The following is a 20,281-nucleotide window of genomic DNA, read 5'->3' on the forward strand; positions in this document are numbered from 1 at the left end:
CTGCCGGAGGAGGGTGACGGGGAAGCCGGCGAGGGAGCTCCGGGGGCCGGGGAGAGGAGCCAGCTAATGCCGGGGATCCGTGACAAGTGTGTGGGCTGCTCGCTGGTGCGCCTCGGCACTGTGTGAGTACACACACCCACTGGCAGGGTGTTCCTGGATGAGGGGGCGTGGTGAGTGTGTGTCCATATTCTCTCATTGAAGCCCAAAGATTCTGCCGGGTAAAAAAATCCCTCTAAATATTGTCATGTATTCAGCTCTTATTATAATGAATAATAATAATATTTTGGCATTATTCATTTAACACAAATAATGCATCTTGCATGTAAAATGCGTGGAACAATTCGATACTCTTCCTCTAAATCGGGGGTCGGCAACCCGCGGCTCTAGAGCCGCATGCGGCTCTTTAGCGCCGCCCTAGTGGCTCTCTGGAGATTTTTCAAAAATGTATGAATAATGGAAAAAGATGAGGGGGAAAAAAATCTATTTTTTTGTTTAGTATGGTTTCTGTAGGAGGACAAACATGACACAAACCTCCCTAATTGTTATAAATCACACTGCTTATATTAAACATGCTTCACTAATTCGAGTATTTGGCGAGCGCCGTTTTGTCCTACTAATTTTGGCGGTCCTTGAACTCACCGTATAGTTTGTTTACATGTGTAACTTTCTCCGACTTTCTAGGACGTGTTTTATGCCACTTTTATTCTGTCTCATTTTGTCCACCACACTTTTAACGTTGTGCATGAGTGCACAAAGGTGAGTTTTGTTGATGTTATTGACTTGTGTGGAGTGCTAATCAGACATATTTGGTCACTGCATGACTGCAAGCTAATCGATGCTAACATGCTATTTAGGCTAGCGATATGTACATATTGCATCATTATGCCTCATTTGTAGGTATATTTGAGCTCATTTAGTTTCCTTTAAGTCCTCTTAATTAAATGTATATCTCATGACACATGTAATATGGCTTTTAACTTTTTGCGGCTCCAGACAGATGTGTTTTTGTATTTTTGGTCCAATATGGCTCTTTCAACATTTTGGGTTGCCGACCCCTGCTCTAAATGGTAGTATAGGTACTAGTGTTGTAACGATACCAATATTTTGGGACCGGTACCGGTACTAAAATTATTTGTCAAAGACTCGAGTCATATCAAAGACTCGAGTCATACCAAAGACTATAAAAATGGGACCCATTACCTCCCTGCTTGGCACTCAGCATCAAGGGTTGCAATTGGGGGTTAAATCACCAAAAATTATTCCCGGGCGCGGCCACCGCTGCTGCTCACTGCTCCCCTCACCTCCCAGGGGGTGATCAAGGGTGATGGGTCAAATGCAGAGAATAATTTCACCACACCTGGTGTGTGTGTGACAATCATTGGTACTTTAACTTTAACTTTAACTTTCGGTACTTTTCGGTACTTTTCTAAATAAAGGGGACCACAAAAAATTGCAATATTGGCTTTATTTTAACAAAAAATCTTACGGTACATTAAACATATGTTTCTTATTGCAAGTTAAATAAAATAGTGAACATACAAGACAACTTGTCTTTTATTAGTAAGTAAGCAAACAAAGGCTCCTAATTTAGCTGCTGACATATGCAGTAACATACTGTGTCATTTTCCATTCTTTTATTTTGTCAACATTATTAAGGACAGGTGGTGGAAAATGAATTATTAATCTACTTGTTCATTTACTGTTAATATCTGCTTACTTTCTCTTTTAACATGTTCTATCTACACTTCTGTTCAAATGTAATATTCATTTATTCTTCTGTTGTTTGATACTTTACATTAGTTTTGGATGATACCACAAATTTGGGTATCAATCCGATACCAAGTAGTTACAAGCTCATACATTGGTCATATTCAAAGTCCTCATGTGTCCAGGGACATATTTCCTGAGTTCATAAACATAATATACATTTTTTTAAACGAAAGATGATGTTGTGATGCCAAAAAATATTGACATAATCATAGTAGTATCGACTAGATACGCTACTGTACTTGGTATCATTTTCAGAGGCGGTATACTACCGAATAAGATTCATTAGTATCGCGGGACTATACTAATACCGGTATACCGTACAACCCTAATTCAAACACAGTGTTACTGTTCAAACTGTGTGCAATGTTACAGTGGCCAAAAATATTAAATATACTTAACCTCAGCCATGTTTTTGATGAATGCTTAAGACTACAACGCTACTGTGTTTTAATGTTGGTCATTATGGTGGTACTTGGAGAGCCAAGTTTTTTCTTAGGTGGTACTTTGTGAAAAAACTTTGCAAACCAGTGATAGTGATAGCGATTCAGATAGTGGTAGCTGTCGTTGAATGTATATTTTATCATAACAACATGACTGCTAATTATTTGTTACTTTTCTTGGACTACTTTAGTATGTGTTCATGTGCTCCCTGCACCTACGTGTTGACGAGACAGAGTGAGTGACAGCCGTAAGCACAAATTATTTTTGTTCGGGATGGAATTTTAAATACATTACATAAACTTCCATCCATCCATCCATTTTCTACCGCTTGTCCCTATCGGGGTAAAGGGGGGTGCTGGAGTCTACCCTAGCTGCACAAGTCACCACCTCATCGCAGGGATGATTACATAAACCTATATAATAAAAAACAAAAATATAGACAGTTTAAAAACAAATGTGTTCTGTTAAACCACTAATGGTAACACTTTTTCATAACATGGTCACTACTGCCTAGTTTCTCTTTTTATATTCTTATTTTACTGTTATATTTTTATTCTCATTGTTGCTTTTTATTTGTATTCTTATTGTAATATTTTTCTATTTTGTTTCCATTTATACCCCCATTATTTACTTTGTACTTTTTAAATTCGATCTCAATTCTGTACACTGGTGCTGGAATTTTAATTTTCCTGAAGGAATCAATAAAGTTCTATCTATCTATCTATCTATCTATCTGTCTGTCTGTCTGTCTGTCTGTCTGTCTGTCTGTCTGTCTGTCTGTCTGTCTGTCTGTCTGTCTGTCTGTCTGTCTATCTATCTATCTGTCTGTCTGTCTGTCTGTCTGTCTGTCTGTCTGTCTGTCTGTCTGTCTGTCTGTCTGTCTGTCTGTCTGTCTGTCTATCTGTCTGTCTATCTATCTATCTATCTATCTATCTATCTATCTATCTATCTATCTACCTATCTATCTATCTATCTATCTATCTATCTGTCTATCCATCTATTCTCTGGCCAATGGTGTTCTTGTTGTATATTTTTGTTTAAAAAATGTAACTATGAACAAGTTGCAAACAGCCTCTTTAACTACAAAGTGGTTCGATGGCAGTATCTACAGGGGGAAAGAGTTCTGCAGATATTAAACATCTGGCGGCACGCTGGCTCCATCTAGTGGTAAGCAGTAACACCAGCGATTTAGGAAAGAATAAGTGCAGTTTGAAATAATAACACGAATATGCATTCAACTTTTAACTGTTAAAGTGAGATTTAAATTAAATATGTATTTTCAGAAATATTATGTTTAACTCACCTCATTCGCCACAAGCTAATCCTTCCAAGAATAGGGGGAAAAAAATATGTCAATACTAGAAAGAAACATCAGAGATTATTTAAATGATGTACACAAATAAACTGAGTTATTGTGCAGAAATATGAGGAAATAACTACAAATGTGCGCTACATTCGTTAACCGTGTTACAAAAAAGATCAATTAGACTGATACATAATGTTGGATATAGAGAACATACAAACCCTTTATTTATTGAGTCAAAAATATTAAAGTTCGATGATTTGGTAAAATTGCAAACAGCTAAAATTATGTACAAAGCAAACTATAACCTGCTACCAAACAATGCACAACAATTCTTCTCAACTAAATAGGATAATAACCTTAGAGGAAAATCTGATTTAAAACATTTGTATGCACGTACAACACTTAGAACCTTTAGCATATCAGTATGTGGAATTAGATTATGGAATGGATTAAGTAAAGAAGTTAAACATTGTACTGACATGATCCAGTTTAAGAGGTTGTTCAAATTAATAGTGTTTACAAAGTACAAAGAAGAAGAATTATGACAAATACTTTCAACCTTATTGAAAATAAGATATTCTTCATCTCAGTATGTTAATAATGACTGACTTAATGAATTACATATTACAAAACTGTTGTATTACTCATTCGCGGATGTCATTTTACTATAAAAAGGTCAGTAAATGAATGTATATATAAACGCTCTGAAGTGGGAAAGGGGTAGGATTTAAATAAGCTTCACTTCTTCCCACTCCTTTTCGGACATGGTGTAAAGAGAAATGATATGAAATTGTGCGATGTATTATGCTGTAAGTGTGTTCATGTTCGAAATAAACTAAAAGAAATGCGATGAGGGGGCGACTTGTCCAGGGTGTACCCCGCCTTCCGCCCGATTGTAGCTGAGATAGGCTCCAGCGACCCCGAAGGGAATAAGCTGTAGTAAATGGATGGATGGAAAGAAAGAAACCGCTAGAGGTCGCCGTAGTGAAGACTGACTATTAGCAGTTTGTGTTATCTCTTTTCTGCACTCGTTGGTTTGGACAGGAACAACATTACGACAAGCGGTCCTGCTGATAAAACCAACCCAGGCTGAAATGGAGGAATATAACTCTGGCGAAGAGGTACGGCTGGTGACATTTACCTGCATTTTAAGACCGCTAGCAGTTAACATGACCAGGGTGTGTGTGGCGAGGAGGAGCGAGTTTGGGTTTGCTAGTTTGCTGTACGACAGGATTATATTTCTAATCGCTATGACATAATTGTGTCTCACCTTGATGACGTCAGAGTGTTCTCCTGACTAGTTGTACGTGATTTAATAGACCCTTTGCAACCTCATTATACTATTGGCTAAGTTTTATATCCATAAATGTTAGTTTCTCAATACCCGACCTGTTTTTTGTGCCTTTAAAAAAGAATTAGAACTCTACTTTAAAACACTCTCTACCTCTAACAACCAACAAACTGAAAACTATGATGCTGTGTTCCAAATTTGAATTATTTACGGAATTTGTGTGAGCCTATGGCTTTACATTTTGTTATAAATATATATCCATCCATCCATCTTCTTCCGCTTATCCGAGGTCGGGTCGCGGGGGCAGCAGCCTAAGCAGGGAAGCCCAGACTTCCCTCTCCCCAGCCACTTCGTCCAGGCGTTCCCAGGCCAGCCGGGAGAGATAGTCTTCCCAACGTGTCCTGGGTCTTCCCCGTGGCCTCCTACCGGTCGGACGTGCCCGAAACACCTCCATAGGGAGGCGTTCAGGTGGCATCCTGACCAGATGCCTGAACCATATATATAAATTGAATTCTATTTTAGTTACTTTATTGAGTTTACAACCACCTGGCGCTGTTTTGTACTGTTTGTGTACTATTGCTGTACTTGTTTTGTTTATTATTATTTCTTGATTGTATTCATAGAATACAATCATTGTGTTCATATTATAAATAAAGGTTCATAAAATAAAAAAATACATTAAAAAAACAATTTGATTTAATACAGCAATCAAATGTTCTTGAGCAATGCATAATATTACGTTTTGAAAAAACTTTGGGAATAAAACTAAAAATCAGTTATAAACATCAAAAGGTGGAAAATATATGATTTTCTGCTAAGCTAATTTAATATGTTTGCTCCAAAGTGGGTGGTACGAGTTCCATTCACACGCTGTGTTTTTCTTATAGGTGCTCTTCAATGCTGATGACGCCAGTAACAACATTAAAGAGGTATAAAAGATAACAATTTCTGTAATGATAAATATTGTACTATTTAAGGGGAACTGCACTTTTTTTTTTAATGTTGTCTATTGTTCACAATCCTTATGAGAGACAAGAAGACAAAATGTGTATTTTGAAGTCTAACATGTAAAAATTGGCTTGTTCTAGGTGGCTAGCAACGGCTACCACTAAATCACTTTAAAATGCATTCTAAAACCACCAACAATTCTTAATTTACTTTCCGTAATCTGTATAATATTAAAGCTGTAGCATAGGGGTGTAACGGTACGTGTATTCGTATTGAACCGTTTCGGTACGGGGGGTTCGGTTCGGAGGTGTACCGAACGAGTTTCCACACGAACATATAAAGTAGCCGCCTAAGCTAAAATCTTAACAAGCTGCTCCGCTTCCTTCCGCCTGTCCCTGTCAGTACTCTACACAGCACCCAGCGTTGTCCCACCCACACAACCATCTGATTGGTTACAAACAGAGCGGTAACAGCCAATCAGCAGTGCATATTCAGAGCGGTAACAGCCAATCAGCAGTGCGTATTCAGAGCGGTAACAGCCAATCAGCAGTGCGTATTCAGAGTGATAACAGCCAATCAGCAGTGCGTATTCAGAGCGCATTTAGTCAGTGCTTAGCGTTTAGCAGGAAAGCATCAGGCAGCGGACTCTCCCCAAATTATAATAAACACCTCCCAGTCCACTACTAGTAACATCACCATGAGCCCGTTGACGTTCTAGAAATATAAACTGCAGCTCAGCTCGCTTGCTCGCAGTCCTGGCTTGAGGTGAAGGCTAATTCGCTTTTAGCGTAACGTTAGCTCATTTTGCGGTGTGTGTGTGTGTTTGTGTGTGTGTATGTGTGTGTGTGTGTTACGGACAGCAAAGCCCTGTCTGTCTGTTATTTCACTTTACCTTTGTCTGTGTTGATTGAGCTGTGTTGAAGCAGCAAAAAAGGACATTATGTTAAATGAAGAGTTTCAGTCTCTGATAGTTGATATAATAATGTAACTGCATCATAAAGCCTACATGAACTCCATGGTGTTCAGGGATGAATTGTCTCTCCTATTGCTATTGTACTATTTTTTCAGCTATAGTTACATTAATCCTTAGTAATGGAGCAGCCTAGTTTTGAATGGCAGGGTCCCTGCTATTACATGTTGATAAAAATATAACATTTACATAATACAAATCAACTACAGGCTTCCCAAATGCTGTAATAAATTAAGCATGATGAGTTGACTTGAAACTGTTTAATGTTGCACTTTTTATAAGTAGAAGAAAAGTTTTGTCATTTTATTTAATCTGAGCAACAACTTGAGGCAGTTTAATGTTGATTAACGTGGGCAGAATTATTATAGTGTTCCCAATGTTGAAAGGATAAAGCCATTGTTTACAAATTTGGTAAATAACCCAAAAATTTATATTTTGTTGTTTTCTTACTGTACCGAAAATGAACCGAACCGTGACCTCTAAACCAAGGTATGTACCGAACCAAAATTTTTGTGTACCGTTACATCCCTACTGTAGCGTCATTGTTATTGTAAGAGCGACCACGGAATAACTCTTTTTTTTCCAGCGTACTAACACACCGGCATGCTTTAGTATTAACCGTAACAACTAGCTACGGCAAGAGATAAGCTAGCTTATAAATCAGCCCCAGAATCGTGTTTGAGTTTGTAATGTTAACACACTGCGACTGGACACCAATCTGTACTGAGTGAAAAACTTACTGAAAAACATATTACTTACCTAGGCCTTTAAATTCCCTAAGGAACATAGGCCATTGATGAAACTCCTCCATCCCCTTCGGTCTTGTGCCCTCCGCTCCAGTTGTTGCCATGACAGCCCTTGCGCCTTCATCTCCTGCTCTGTGGTTCTTCTCCAGGTGGCTCTCTTCCTCTTGCCTTGCAGGTTCCATGTTAGAGCATGTTTCGTGATTGATCTATTGTGTCTACGCAGTGTGTGACCAATCCAGTTCCATTTCCTCCTCCTGATTTGTGTTTCTATTGTGTCTTGTCTAGTGAGGTCCCACAGGTTGGCATTGGAGATGGTGTTAGGCCAGCAGATACCTAGGAGGCAGCGGTTGAAGAATGTCTGTATTTTGTTGAGTATGTTGGCGGTGATCTTCCAGGTTTCTGAACTGTAGAGTAAGGTGGATTTGACGTTTGAGTTGAAGATTTGCAGTTTGGTCTTGAGTGATATGTTTTTTTGCTTTACCAGATTTTATTTAGAATAATGAATGTGGTCCTTGCTTTTCCAATTCTGGCACTGGCATCCTCCTCCGTTCCTCCGTCCACAGCAATAATGCTTCCTAGGTATGTAAAGGTGGCAACCTCGTCTAACTGATTATGATCCATGTTTATTGGGGAGTTGTTCTTGTTGTCGATACGCATTAACTTAGTTTTTGATGTGTTGATTTTGAGTCCAAGCGAAGCAGCTGTTGTTTCCAGTTTGCATGACTTATCCTGCATATGTTGGTGTGTGTGTGCTAGGAGTGCTAAATCAGTGCTAAATCATCAGCAAAATCCAGGTCTTCCAACTGCTCGGTCAGGCTCCACTGTACGCCGGTTCGGTTATTGCTTGTTGTTTGTGTCATGGTCCAGTCTATACAGAGGGTCTCGACAGCGTATGTAGTTATAACAACACGCATGATGTGCTGCGTGTGTCAAGATCAATTTTATAGTGAGTCACTCGATGGACAGTTGTGCGTTTGGTCCAGCTAGCCGGGGACGCATTTTCCGGTTTAGTTTGGGTAAGCACACTATTTATTTTGAAATAGCTTGGCTCCAAGGTCTCTCTCGGCTTCCGTCCGCTCCGACGTTTCACCCTTCCTTTGTGCTCGCTTCTGGAAGCAGCAGTTCATCCTTGGTATGTTCAGGTTAAAAAAGATAAGTTTGAGAATTCTTAGTCATCTTCATTGTCTGTTACCAAGTCTGCCATGATTAGAGAACACTCACGTTTTTTTCCGTAAGTAAGAACACACCTTTGTTGCTGGAAATCGGAAGTGCGCTGCTATGGAAACGGAAATAAATGCACTGAAGAAAGATGTCCTGGCAATGCTTGAAATGACCAAAATAAGGTTAATATTGTACATATTACATAGTGTTATGGATGTGTCTGTTACTCCATTGTATTTATACATATATATACTGTATATATATATACACTTACAGTGTGTATATAAAACGTTGATGGAGGGTTTTGGAGTTGTTTTAGAGGGCTTTGAAGGCTACAACGGTGACTCCCATTAGCCGCATCTTCCAAACGTTTCTTTAAAATCCTAAAAAAAAAAACAACATATTTGTTCTCGTCTCTCATGATTGTGAACGGTAGGCAAAATTTCAAAAAAGTGCAGTTGTTTTCTTGTTTCAGTGCATCGAGGGCGTCATCGGCGGTACGGACTACAGCCAAAGTAAAGTAAACCAGTGGACCGCCAGCATTGTGGAACAGTCTTTGACTCATCTCGTCAAACAAGTCAAACCTTTCAAGTACATAGGTACAACATAAGGTGCATAATCATGCATGTTGCGTTGGCGCGGCTCACTCAAAGTGGGTGTTTGGGTTATGTTTTAGTTAACTGCACCATCATGCAGAAGAGCGGGGCTGGTCTCCACACGGCTAACTCCTGTTACTGGGACAACACCACGGACGGTAAGTACACAGAACACTGGTCCACTTCCAAAAAGTATTGATTTTAAAGCTATTTTTTAAATAATCAAATCCATCATCAAACAGTGGCGATCATAAATCTTTGTTGACTATATTGGCTATGTTTTAAGTCTTAACATGTTTAACCATCACATAAGTGCGAAGAGATGGAAACCACTGTATAATAAAACAAATACATATAAGAAAGTGTAATATTGCTCCTCGTGCTGTGCGTCCTCAAAAACAGCAAAGCTTCCTGTTATATTAAGCCCATTTCACTTTAACTGTGTGTTTGACTCACAACAAACCCAGAGGGCTGGGCTGTTTGTGCCATATTCAGGGAGAATATCCGCACCCACAAATTGTCATTAGTTTTTTGTTTTTTTTATCATTTGAATATGTGTCATTCAATATGGAGATTAAAAAATTTGCCGTATTTTCCGGACCATAGGGCGCACCGGATTATAAGGCACACTGCCGATGAATGGTCTATTTTCGATCTTTTTTCATATAAAAAGGGGCACCGGATTATAGGGCGCATTAAAGGAGTCATATTATTTTTACTTTTTTTCTAAATTGAATACACTTCCTTGTGGTCTACATAACATGTAATGGTGGTTCTTTGGTCAAACTGGATAGGATAGGATAAGTCTTTATTGTCATTGCACAAGTACAACGAAACTTTTTTTTCAGCACAAACTGTTGCATAGATGATGTTTTACAGATCATCTTCAAGTCGCTTTCTGACAGTCCCTTCCGGATGCGCCGTTTTGTGGGCGGTCTTATTTACGTGGCTCACCTTTGGCAGCGTCTTCTCCCCATCATCTTTGTTGTAGCGGTGTAGCGTGCAAGGACGGGTGCGGAAGAAGTGTCAAAAGATGGAGCTAACTGTTTTAATGACATTCAGACTTTACATAAATCAATATCAGAGCATCATCTCCTCATCCGGAAATGTGTCCCGTGAAAAACCGTCCGACCGAAACTCTAATAACTAAAGTTCCTTGGGTGAATTATGTAAACTCACTATACCGGTATGTTTTAGCACTTTCATGGCGAGTTTACTGACAGATAAGGTAAGAACTTTACGCTACTTTATTTTAGAAATGGCAACGGCGGAGGATGAATTTCACATAAGAAGATAGAGAAAAAGAAGAAGCCTATCGAGTACGTCATTGGTACGGACTACAAAGGCGAACGTGCGCAAATTTTCAGGATTTATGCAGATCCCAAATACAGATCAGCAGGTACCAGAAGGTAAGAAAAGTTGCTTTTGCATAATATTGCGAAACAAAACGCCAGATAATGTGTCTTATCTTATACACACACCATAGTAATACTCGTATGTTTAATGCGCCGACAATCCACCAAGCGGAGCGGCTTCATAGCTTACCAAAGTCATACTAAAACATTTTGATAGATTTGAGCGCCGTGTGTTATGTTCTATATTTTCAATGGAACATATAAAATGTTGGTGTTGTTTACTTGAGTGATATAGATAGATAGATAGATATTATTTTATTGATTCCTTTAGGAGAGTTCCCTCAGGAAAATTAAAAATTGCCATCATACCTCCTACCACGTATCTCTTATGTTTGACTGCCATCTACTGGTCACACTTATTACACCACGTACCATATAAAATTGCTTCGAAGTCGGTGAGAAAAAACTGAATCATCCCGTTCATTAGGCGCACCGGGTTATAAGGCGCACTGTCAAGTTTTAAGGGAAAAAAAGGATTTTAAGTGCGCCTTATAGTCCGGAAAACACGGTATTCATACTTTTTTATCACAATCTGCAAACCACAGAATTCAAATTCATTTATTTTATGGAACTACTTTAATTTGTGTGCACTGACTTTGATTGTTGATAATCACAGGGGACTTAAATGTGCATGTAGATGTAGCCAATGACAGGCATGCTAAAGAACTCAGTGTTGTCCTTGAAATGTTTGGTCCAACTCAGCATGTACACAAGCCCACCCACAGCAGAGGCCACACTCTTGATTTGGTCATTACGAAGGGTCTTGCAAGTTCAAACGTTAATGTTACCAATGTTGCTTTATCAAATCATCCTGTGTTTTCTTCAACTTGTCTATTCGACCCAAAGCAGCAGTTGGGTCTGTGGCTGTTAGGGGAAGACTCATAAATGATAAGAATACTGACACAGTTTGTGGAAATGATATAGGTTAGAAAACACCCCGTATGTAATGTTGATGATCTGTTGAACTCATACATCAAGTGTTGTAAAGGTTTTGGACACCATTGCTCCTGTTTAGGTTAGAATGGTTAAAAGTAGGAAAGAGGCAGCATGGAGAAATAAAGACTCGGTTCGGACACAAAAAAGGTAGTGCCGCAGAGCCAAACGGAAATAGCGCAAATAAAAGCTCCAAACTCATTATGAGATTTACAAAGAAAAGTTAAATGTGTTCAACCAGACTTTGCGTAGAAGGGAAACCTATTTTTTTGAAATAATTAAAATGTAACCACTCGTGTCCTGTTTGTAAACAGATGAAAAAACCCTCCAATTTCACTTCCAATAGAACTCATTTCCACATCAAAGTGCAATGAGTTTGCAATATTCCTTCATGATAAAGTTGAAGGCATTTAATCTAATTATTTCTGGAGAACAAATAGCTAATCTGTAGCCAGCTAGTCAACTAGCGCTGGTACATTTCACTCCTGATACTGACAAAACAGTTGAAGAAATTACATACAGTTTTGAGTTAATCAACATGCTGCCTTGATAAGTTACCCACTAGATTTCTAAAAATCTGTGATGAGCAGTTTGTTACCGCAATTCGCTCATCTAGTTAACATCTCACTTCGGAGTGAAACATTACCAAAGGCCCTAAAAACTGTGGTCCTTAAGCCCCTCTTAAAGAAGAGTAGTCTAAATGCCACAGTACTCAACAACTATCAGCCCATATTAAACCTGACATTTTTTGGGCAAGTTGTAGAAAAAATGGTATACCAACAGCTTAGTGACGTTCTCCTGTTTACCAATGTGTTTGATACTTTCCAGTCAGGCTTTAGGCCCCGCCACAGCACTGAAACTGCTCTGGTCAAGGTGACTAATGATATCCGCCTGAACACAGATGGAGGAAAAGTCTCAGTCTTGGTTTTTGCTGGACCTGAGCACTGCCTTTGACACAGTTAACCATACTATCTTATCACAGAGGTTAGAAAACTTTGTGGAAATATCAGGTTCTGCTCTTAACTGGTTCAAGTCCTAAACTTTTCAAATGTTCTTGTAATCAGACAATATTTTCGGCATATTCGATGGAATTTTTACCTGACATGTTTCGACTGCCATATGCAGTCTTTTTGATCACAGGACATACTTTGTTGAAATTGGTAACTGCAGGCCCTTTTCCACCGCAGGAACTTTCCCATTTACCCAGGTAAATAAAGTTCCCTTTGTTTCCACCAAAAACAAGGCGATTTAGTTCTTCAGGAAGTTTTCGGAGTTCCTGCCAGCCAGGTGGGACTTTTGTAAGATTTGTGGAACCTTATTGGGGGCGGGCTGTGCTGTCGAACGATGATTGGTTGAACACAGTTAAGGGCGTTTTTAAAACTTATTTTTCAAACACATGACCGCTAAATGACTTGTTTATTTCTTATTTCTTGTGTATTTCCATTACATCAGGCTTGACAACGGAGAGAAAGAAGAAGAAAATACACTTTCGACTTGCAAGAACTTTTGTGGGGCATCTTTGTGCTGAAGAACGCTGATCAGTGTTTTTATTTAGCCATAGTCTTTAAACTATATGCAGTTTATTGTTGTTTATCATTTTTTACAAACTTCATATAGATACGAGAGGTGGACAGACTATTTTAAACGTATTTACAGAGGAGTATGAAGCCAGACTCGAAGCAACGAGCTCAGCTTGTTACTACTCAGACTTTGTAGGATAAATGTGAAATAATTGAGGCAATACACGAGTGGAATGAAGGTAAATGTCATCAAATATTAACTGTTTACTTTATTACATGTTGTAAAAGTAGTCAGTGACATTCCACTTGTGTAGTTATTAGCCTCAACCCGAGTGAACAGAATGTTAATGCTAACGAGCCAATGCTAAAGCCGATGTGTGTGTGTGTTGTCGGCGTGAGATAAAGACTGACATTTATTATTTATCTATCGTTATTTACAGCTGAAATGATCCAAAAGTAATCACATGACCCTCATGAATTCATCATTTACTGAGGACGACTATCTGACTGTTGGACATTGACTTTTTATGAACAATTCGGTACACTTTATTTTTTAAATATCGTTTTGTATATTAGTGCTTTGTATTTCATTTACTTTTTAGTAAAATAACTCTGACCTAATAGTGTCTGTTTATTTACATGGTATCAGTGTAGAAATATACTAAACTTGTGCGTACATGCGTATTTGTATAAACTACCCAGAACTGTGAAATGCGGTGGAAACACAAACCACACATTTCTACAGGAACCTCTAGTTTCTGGAACTACAGGTTCCAGGAACCAAAAGGGCTTTGTCTCGGACCAAATAGCTATGACCTGCAGAGTTCCTCAGGGCAAAATTTTCGATATTGTTCAACTTGTACATGCTGCCACTCGGTCAGCTCATACGCAACTTCAATGTGTCCTACCACAACTACGCAGATGACCCTCAGATCCACGTGTCACTGACGGCAGGTGAACGTCGGCCTGTTGATTCACTTTGTCGCTGTATTGAACAGATCAGTGTGTGGATGCAAAACAATTTTTCCTCAGCGAAACTCGGAAAAAATTAAAATCATTGTCCTTGGCACACAGAAGCAAAGGGAAACTATTATTAGTTACCTTAAGACCCTCTCCCTGAAACCTAATAATCAGGTCAGAAATGTACGAGTAATAATGGACTCAGACTTGAACTTTAACAGCCACATTAAGTCAATAACACCAGCAGCTTTTTACCATGTGAAAAACATTGCCAAAATCAGAGAAATAATGTCTAAATCAGACTTAGAAAGGCTAATGCATGCCTTTGTCTCCAGCAGGTTAGACTATTGTAATGGCCTTCTCACTAGGCTTTCTAAACGACCTGTAAAGCAGCTGCAGTACAGCCAAAACGCTGCTGCTCGAGTCCTGACTTGACACATGAAAAACAGCCATATTAGTCCAGTATTCAGGTCACTGCTCAGAGAATAGACTTTAAACCCGCTCTCCCTGTGTACAAGTCTTTTCGTAGTCTTGTGCCAAAGTACATCTCTGACATGTTAGAGACATATGAACCATCTCCAGCTCTGAGAACCTCAGGGAGTGAACTCCTATACTATATGATAGTATATATCTGTATCATGAATCAATTTAAGTGGACCTCGACTTAAACAAGTTGAAAAACTTATTCGGGTGTTACCATTTAGTGGTCAATTGTACGGAATATGTACTGTACTGTGCAACCTACTAATAAAAGTCTCTCTCTCTCTCCTGCTGGTGCCTAGATTCAGGATTGTACATGGTGAAACTGTGTTTCGGTTTTGTGTTCTTAAAAAATGGAATAGTCTTCCTGAAGATGTGAGACGGGCCTCAACGTTGGCAATGTTCAAATCCAGGCTGAAAACACTTTTATTTAATTGTGCATATGACAACTGAAAGTATTTTATCTACTGTATTTGATCCATTTTAAATTTGAGTATGATTGTTTTTATGATCATTGTATTTTCAAACTTTTATCTGAAATATGATTTATATATATTTTTTTGCCTTTTAATATTCTGTAAAGCCCTTTGACAGGCCTTGTGTATGAATTGTGCGTTTTAAATCAAGTTTCCTTGCCTTATATCGCTGATCTTTGGTTACTGTAGATGTTGCTTCTGTTTCTGTCTTTTAGGAAGCTGTACAGTCCGATGGGAAAACCGCACCATGTATTGCGTCGTCGGCGTCTTTGCTGTGGCTTTGCAGCCGTGACCCCATCCTAAGAACAAGGACGGTCGTCAGCTTTGGTAGTAGTTTGTTTCCAATACAGGGAAATGGAAGTAAGAATGTTCAGGGGGCAACAACGAAGCAGCGTGTTGCTCGTTTGTGTGATCACTCCCAACTTTCAGGAGTTACTTTGTGGTCAGCTAAGAATCAAACACTTGTGCAGCAATCCCTCAGCTTTATGTAAGCACTCCATCATTACATTCCTAAATAAAATAAGACTGAAACCACTGCAGGATTTAGGAAAACACACCAGAGTACTTTAAATGTCTTTATATGATACTTTAAACTTACAAAAGTATTTATTATTTACTTGTCAGAATTTGTGTAGGGGGCACCAATACATTTCTTTTTTTATTTAGTATCTACAGAAAAATAAAGGTGAATTTGTCCTTATTACACAACTCTTTTTCCATTTTGTTTAGCAAAGGTTGTGTACTACTGTTATATAAACATTATATTGCCAAAAGTATTTGGCCACCTGCTTTGACTCCCATATGAACTGGAAGTGCCATCCCATTCCTAACCCATAGGGTTCAATATGATGTGGGTCCACCTTTTGCAGCTATTACAGCTTCAACTCTTCTGGGAAGGCTGTCCACAAGGTTGCGGAGTGTGTTTATAGGAATTTTCGACCATTCTTCCAAAAGCACATTGGTGAGGTCACACACTGGTGTTGGTGGAGAAGGCCTGGCTCTCCGTCTCCGTTCTAATTCATCCCAAAGGTGTTCTATCGGGTTCAGGTCAGGACTCTGTGCAGGCCAGTCAAGTTCATCCACACCAGACTCTGTCATCCATGTCTTTATGGACCTGTCTTTGTGCACTGGTGCACAGTCATGTTGGAAGACAAAGAGGTCCGCTCCAAACTGTTCCCACAAGGTTGAAAGCATGGAATGGTCCAAAATGTTTTGGTATCCTGGAGCATTCAAATTTCCTTTCACTGGAACTAAGGGGCCAAGCCCAACTCCTGAAAAACAACCCCACACCATAATTCCTCCTCCACCAAATTTCACATTCGGCACAATGCAGTCTGAAATGTAGCGTTCTCCTGGCAACCTCCAAACCCAGACTGGTCCATCAGATTGCCAGATGGAAAAGCATGATTCATCACTCCAGAGAAGGCGTCCATTGGCGACATGCTTTACACCACTGCATACCACGCTTTGCATTAGACTTGGTGATACATGGTTTAGATGCAGCTGCTCGGCCATGGAAACCCATTCCATGAAGCTCTCTGCGTACTGTACGTGGGCTAATTGGAAGGTCACATGAAGTCTGTAGCAACTGATTGTGCAGAAAGTCGGCCCCCTCTTCATCCGCTGACCCCTCACTGTCAGTTTACGGGGCTGAGTTGCTGTTGTTCCCAAACTCTTCCATTTCCTTATAATAAAGCCAACAGTTGACTTTGGAATATTTAGGAGCAAAGCAATTTCACAACTGTATTTGTTGCACAGGTGGCATCCTATGACAGTTCCACGCTGGAAATCACTGAGCTCCTGAGAGCGGCCTATTCTTTCACATATGTCCGTAGAAACAGTCTCCATGCCTAAGTGCTTGATTTTATACACCTGTGTCCTGGCCAAGTGATTAGTACACCTGATTCTGATCATTTGGATGGGTGGCCAAATACTTTTGGCAATATAGTGTATATATACTATGTCTATCCATTTTTTTACAATTTTATTTCACAATAAAAGCATTTAACTGGGGCTGTATTATTAAGTCTGTAGTTTTGCTTTAGTCCACTAGAGGTCAGCATAGAATGTGTTTACCTTACCTTTTAAAGTACAGTATAGTATAAATATACCTTTTATTTCTTTATCGGAATGTCATCCAATAAACACTATGTCATCTAGTAGAGTTTTCAAAAAACTGCAATAAAAACAAAAATGCAGAAACAAATCAAAAATACATTTCTCAGTACAAAGGTAATTTCTGTTCATACAAACTGACATAAAAAGCTGGCAAACTTAATGTGGAAATGTGCAAACAAAGCATGTTCAGTCTCAATTCCTGCTTGGGAGTAGTTGGTGCCAAAAATACCAGCACTTTATACAGGATTTTGTTGATTTTTCAGAACTCAACATTAGCAAGTATTTATAAAGCTTTCATCGTTGGTTGCCTGCAGCCATAAAATCGATAAAAAGGTAGAAAGGAGGAGGCTTCATGCACGCAAATCTGCATGCTAAATATGAGCAAAAGTATTGGGACAGGTCTCTTCATCCATCAACCAGAACTTGGACTCATTTTTAAAATACTTCCTGGAAAATCAGGAGGCGCAACAGAAGATCTGGGGCCGTACTTATCAAGCTTCTTAGAGTGCCATTTTACACTTAAGTCCTGAGAATTTGCGAAATTTAGTCCTACTCTCAAACTTAAGAATAAAAGCTTTTTATCAACGTTCTTAAGTCTAAGAATCACTCCTACTCTCCACGATATTTAAGAGACCTTCAGAGGTGTCTTAAGTGGTTAGGAGTTGCCAGCAGGGGATGGCACTGAGGCGAGAGAGACGTGCGCGAACGTTCAGGGAACGGAACAATGTTTTGTTTTTTTTGATGACGAGCAGCTGATCAAACGGTATCGTTTAGACAGAGCGGATATTATTTTTGTCACAGATTTAATACTTTTCGATTCCTTGTTGATTTCTGCATGTGTCTGCAGTGGGCTAGTATATATAGAGCCACCCACACAAGTTTCAAATTAGTTGCCTAATTAATGAATTGGAAAGAAAATGTTATGACAGTAGCGTATGTGTGTGGCCGTGAGGTGAGTGACGTCAGTGAGTGTGTGGGCGAGAGAAGAGAGGGAGCGGTAGCGTGAGTGCCGGCGGGGACTAGTTTGTTTTGTATTATTTTGTAGTTTATTGTCAAAATATACACTCCCATTGTCCACTTAAATATTTCCAAGATATTTCTTTATTCTTAGACAACGGATTCCCTTCCGTGATTGGTCATTTCTATGGACACAGAAATGACGTCACCTAAAATTCCGTTTACGGCACATAGTAATGTCGTAATTCAGCTCTGAGTGTGACACTTAAGATTCAGTCCTACACTTTGCTGAAAGTGTGAGTAAGACGCTTGATAACTAACTTTTAAGTGCAGCTTTCAGCGAAGAATTTATTTACTCTTAAGTCAACTCTTAGCAGACTTCTTAGGAGTAATTCTAAGAAGCTTGATAAGTACGGCCCCTGGCATTTTATCTTCCTTTGTCTTTTACACACAAAAAAATATCATTTTTTTACAGGCAGAATTAAAGTAACTTTGAATTCATATTTAGAGGGAGCAGTTTGGGGAACACTAGCAGGTGCGATTCCGTGTTTTTATACAAAATAGTGAAAAAATGTGACCTTTTTTATGCCGTGTTAATGTGGTTTATAATTCAAACTTTGTGGGAACATTTGCACGTTTTATGTTAGGGCTGTCTTTACAGAATAGTGGGAAAAAAGGCATAAATATTTTTCCTTGAATGGGATTGTGCTGAAAACCTTAATTTCCCCTCGGGGATTAATAATGTATTTCTGATTCTGAACATTGGAAAATCGAATTCAGCATCCACATTGTGCACTGGTGCTGTTCACGCACATTCTCAAATACGGATCGATATTTTTTAAATGTTGGCTTTTCTAGGTAGTATCAACAAGGGGGGTTATGATTGAAACTTTGTGGGAACAGTTTTGGGAAAGTTGGGAAAAAAACCATCTTCCATTATTTTTGCATTAATGTCATTAATACAGAATGGTGACGCATGCAGAAAAATAGTTGAGGGGAGGCCATTTTCAGTTCCCTGTGCACATAAAAAGTTTGGTGCAGAAAAGTTGACCAGCTCTAGCTTGAGCAATTATGAGCATCTGTGACTCATGGCCTCACAGATATAAAAAAAAAAAAACAATACTCACATATTTTGCTCCTCGTAACAGTACAATCAGGCATCATATCTCTTGTTGTCACATACAGGAGAGGTGATGCAGGGTTTGGTGCATGTTTGTATTGAGGCTGATAAAAAAAAAAAGGTCGGATGTAAACATAGTGAGAAACCAGCGTGGCACTTTTATGGCGCCAAAGTGCAGCTGTTGTTGCCGTTTGCCGCGTCGGGAATGTCGCAGCGTACGTCGGCGGCCCCAGGCGCCTTGCGAGGCTTGTCGCCTTCCTCCGGAGACCTGCACGTCAGGCAGAAAAAAGCGCAGCAGTCCCTGAGGTCGTGACTGATGCTGGTGCTGAAGAGCCTCCGACACGGGTGGAAGAACTGGTAGAAGATCAGCATGAAGAAAATGGCGGCGACGTAGGCCGCCAGCAGCAGGGGCATCAGCAGCGGCACCCAGAGGATGTGGTAGAAGTCCGTCCTGTAGATGTACCACAGCAGCAGCATGGAGGCGTTCTCGATGAAGCGCACCATGTAAAACACGGCCATGCGGTACCAGTTCTGGGACTTGCTGATCAGGTCCGGGTCGTCCAGCTTCACCTGCACGCCCGACCAGCAGAACATGTTGATGCCGGCGTACAGGAAGGTGAGCATGCACAGCGTGACGGCGGTGCCCAGCCGCGACAGCGTCTTCTCGATGTTCTCCGGGAAGGGCGAGTGGCCCTTCCAGAAGAGGAGCCACGGGTAGAAGAAGAAGACCAAGAAGTTGACGGCGATCACGGGCAGCACCCACTTCTTCAGCACGGAGCTGAAGAGGACCAGCACCATCACGCGGGTGGCGATCTCGCAGCCGCGCCACAGGAAGATGCACACGTAGGCCATGGGCTGCAAGTTCACGTCGTAGTCGTCGTACTTGATTTTGATGGCCAGGATGTTGCAGCGCATCGCTCCGTACACGATGGAGAGCAACGAGATTAGCATCAGAGTGACTGAACACACAACACACACAACACACACACACACACACACAACACACACAACACACACACACACACACAGTTTGTTAGGCATTTTGACCACACACTCGCCCTCCCTCTCGTGGG

General features: G+C 40.0%; 3 protein-coding genes across 10 annotated transcripts in view; 1 reads left to right on the top strand and 2 right to left on the bottom strand.

Annotated features, from left to right (window-relative positions):
- The window catches only part of LOC133664404 (synaptotagmin-like protein 5), a 98,670-nt gene extending 98,526 nt beyond the window's left edge, over window positions 1-144 (bottom strand). For 4 of the 5 annotated variants that reach the window (XM_062069008.1, XM_062069007.1, XM_062069009.1 and 1 more), the window contains exon 1: window positions 1-144. The gene's annotated coding sequence lies outside the window, so the exon portion shown is untranslated. The other variant, XM_062069005.1, reaches the window with a different exon arrangement.
- Window positions 110-16,657, top strand: LOC133664415 (dynein light chain Tctex-type 1-like). Of its 3 annotated transcripts, XM_062069022.1 has the most exons (7): window positions 728-756; window positions 2,402-2,445; window positions 4,562-4,638; window positions 5,696-5,737; window positions 9,109-9,232; window positions 9,310-9,387; window positions 15,229-16,652. In XM_062069022.1, exons 1-7 carry the CDS (start codon window positions 743-745, stop codon window positions 15,303-15,305), a joined length of 456 nt encoding a protein of 151 aa, XP_061925006.1. In that variant the 5' UTR covers window positions 728-742; the 3' UTR covers window positions 15,306-16,652. The 3 variants fall into 3 exon arrangements, with proteins under 3 accessions (XP_061925008.1, XP_061925006.1, XP_061925007.1); XM_062069024.1 differs by lacking the exons at window positions 728-756; window positions 2,402-2,445 and adding an exon at window positions 110-170; XM_062069023.1 differs by lacking the exon at window positions 5,696-5,737 and having other exon boundaries at window positions 15,229-16,657.
- The window catches only part of LOC133664406 (endoplasmic reticulum membrane adapter protein XK-like), a 26,123-nt gene continuing 19,914 nt past the window's right edge, over window positions 14,073-20,281 (bottom strand). For both annotated transcript variants that reach the window (XM_062069012.1, XM_062069013.1), the window contains exon 3: window positions 14,073-20,167. In XM_062069012.1, coding sequence (XP_061924996.1) covers window positions 19,368-20,167 — 800 coding nt within the window. In that variant the 3' untranslated portion in view covers window positions 14,073-19,367. The remainder of the gene's footprint in view (window positions 20,168-20,281) is intronic.

This window comes from Entelurus aequoreus, linkage group LG14, assembly GCF_033978785.1.
Source record: "Entelurus aequoreus isolate RoL-2023_Sb linkage group LG14, RoL_Eaeq_v1.1, whole genome shotgun sequence".
Taxonomy (NCBI): domain Eukaryota; kingdom Metazoa; phylum Chordata; class Actinopteri; order Syngnathiformes; family Syngnathidae; genus Entelurus; species Entelurus aequoreus.

Excerpts from the sequence above, each read along its gene's own strand:
- LOC133664415 (XM_062069022.1), top strand. Across the intron at positions 9,233-9,309 it reads CAAACCTTTCAAGTACATAG|TTAACTGCACCATCATGCAG; the intron begins GTACAACATAAG and ends GTTATGTTTTAG. Across the intron at positions 9,388-15,228 it reads CTGGGACAACACCACGGACG|GAAGCTGTACAGTCCGATGG; the intron begins GTAAGTACACAG and ends TCTGTCTTTTAG.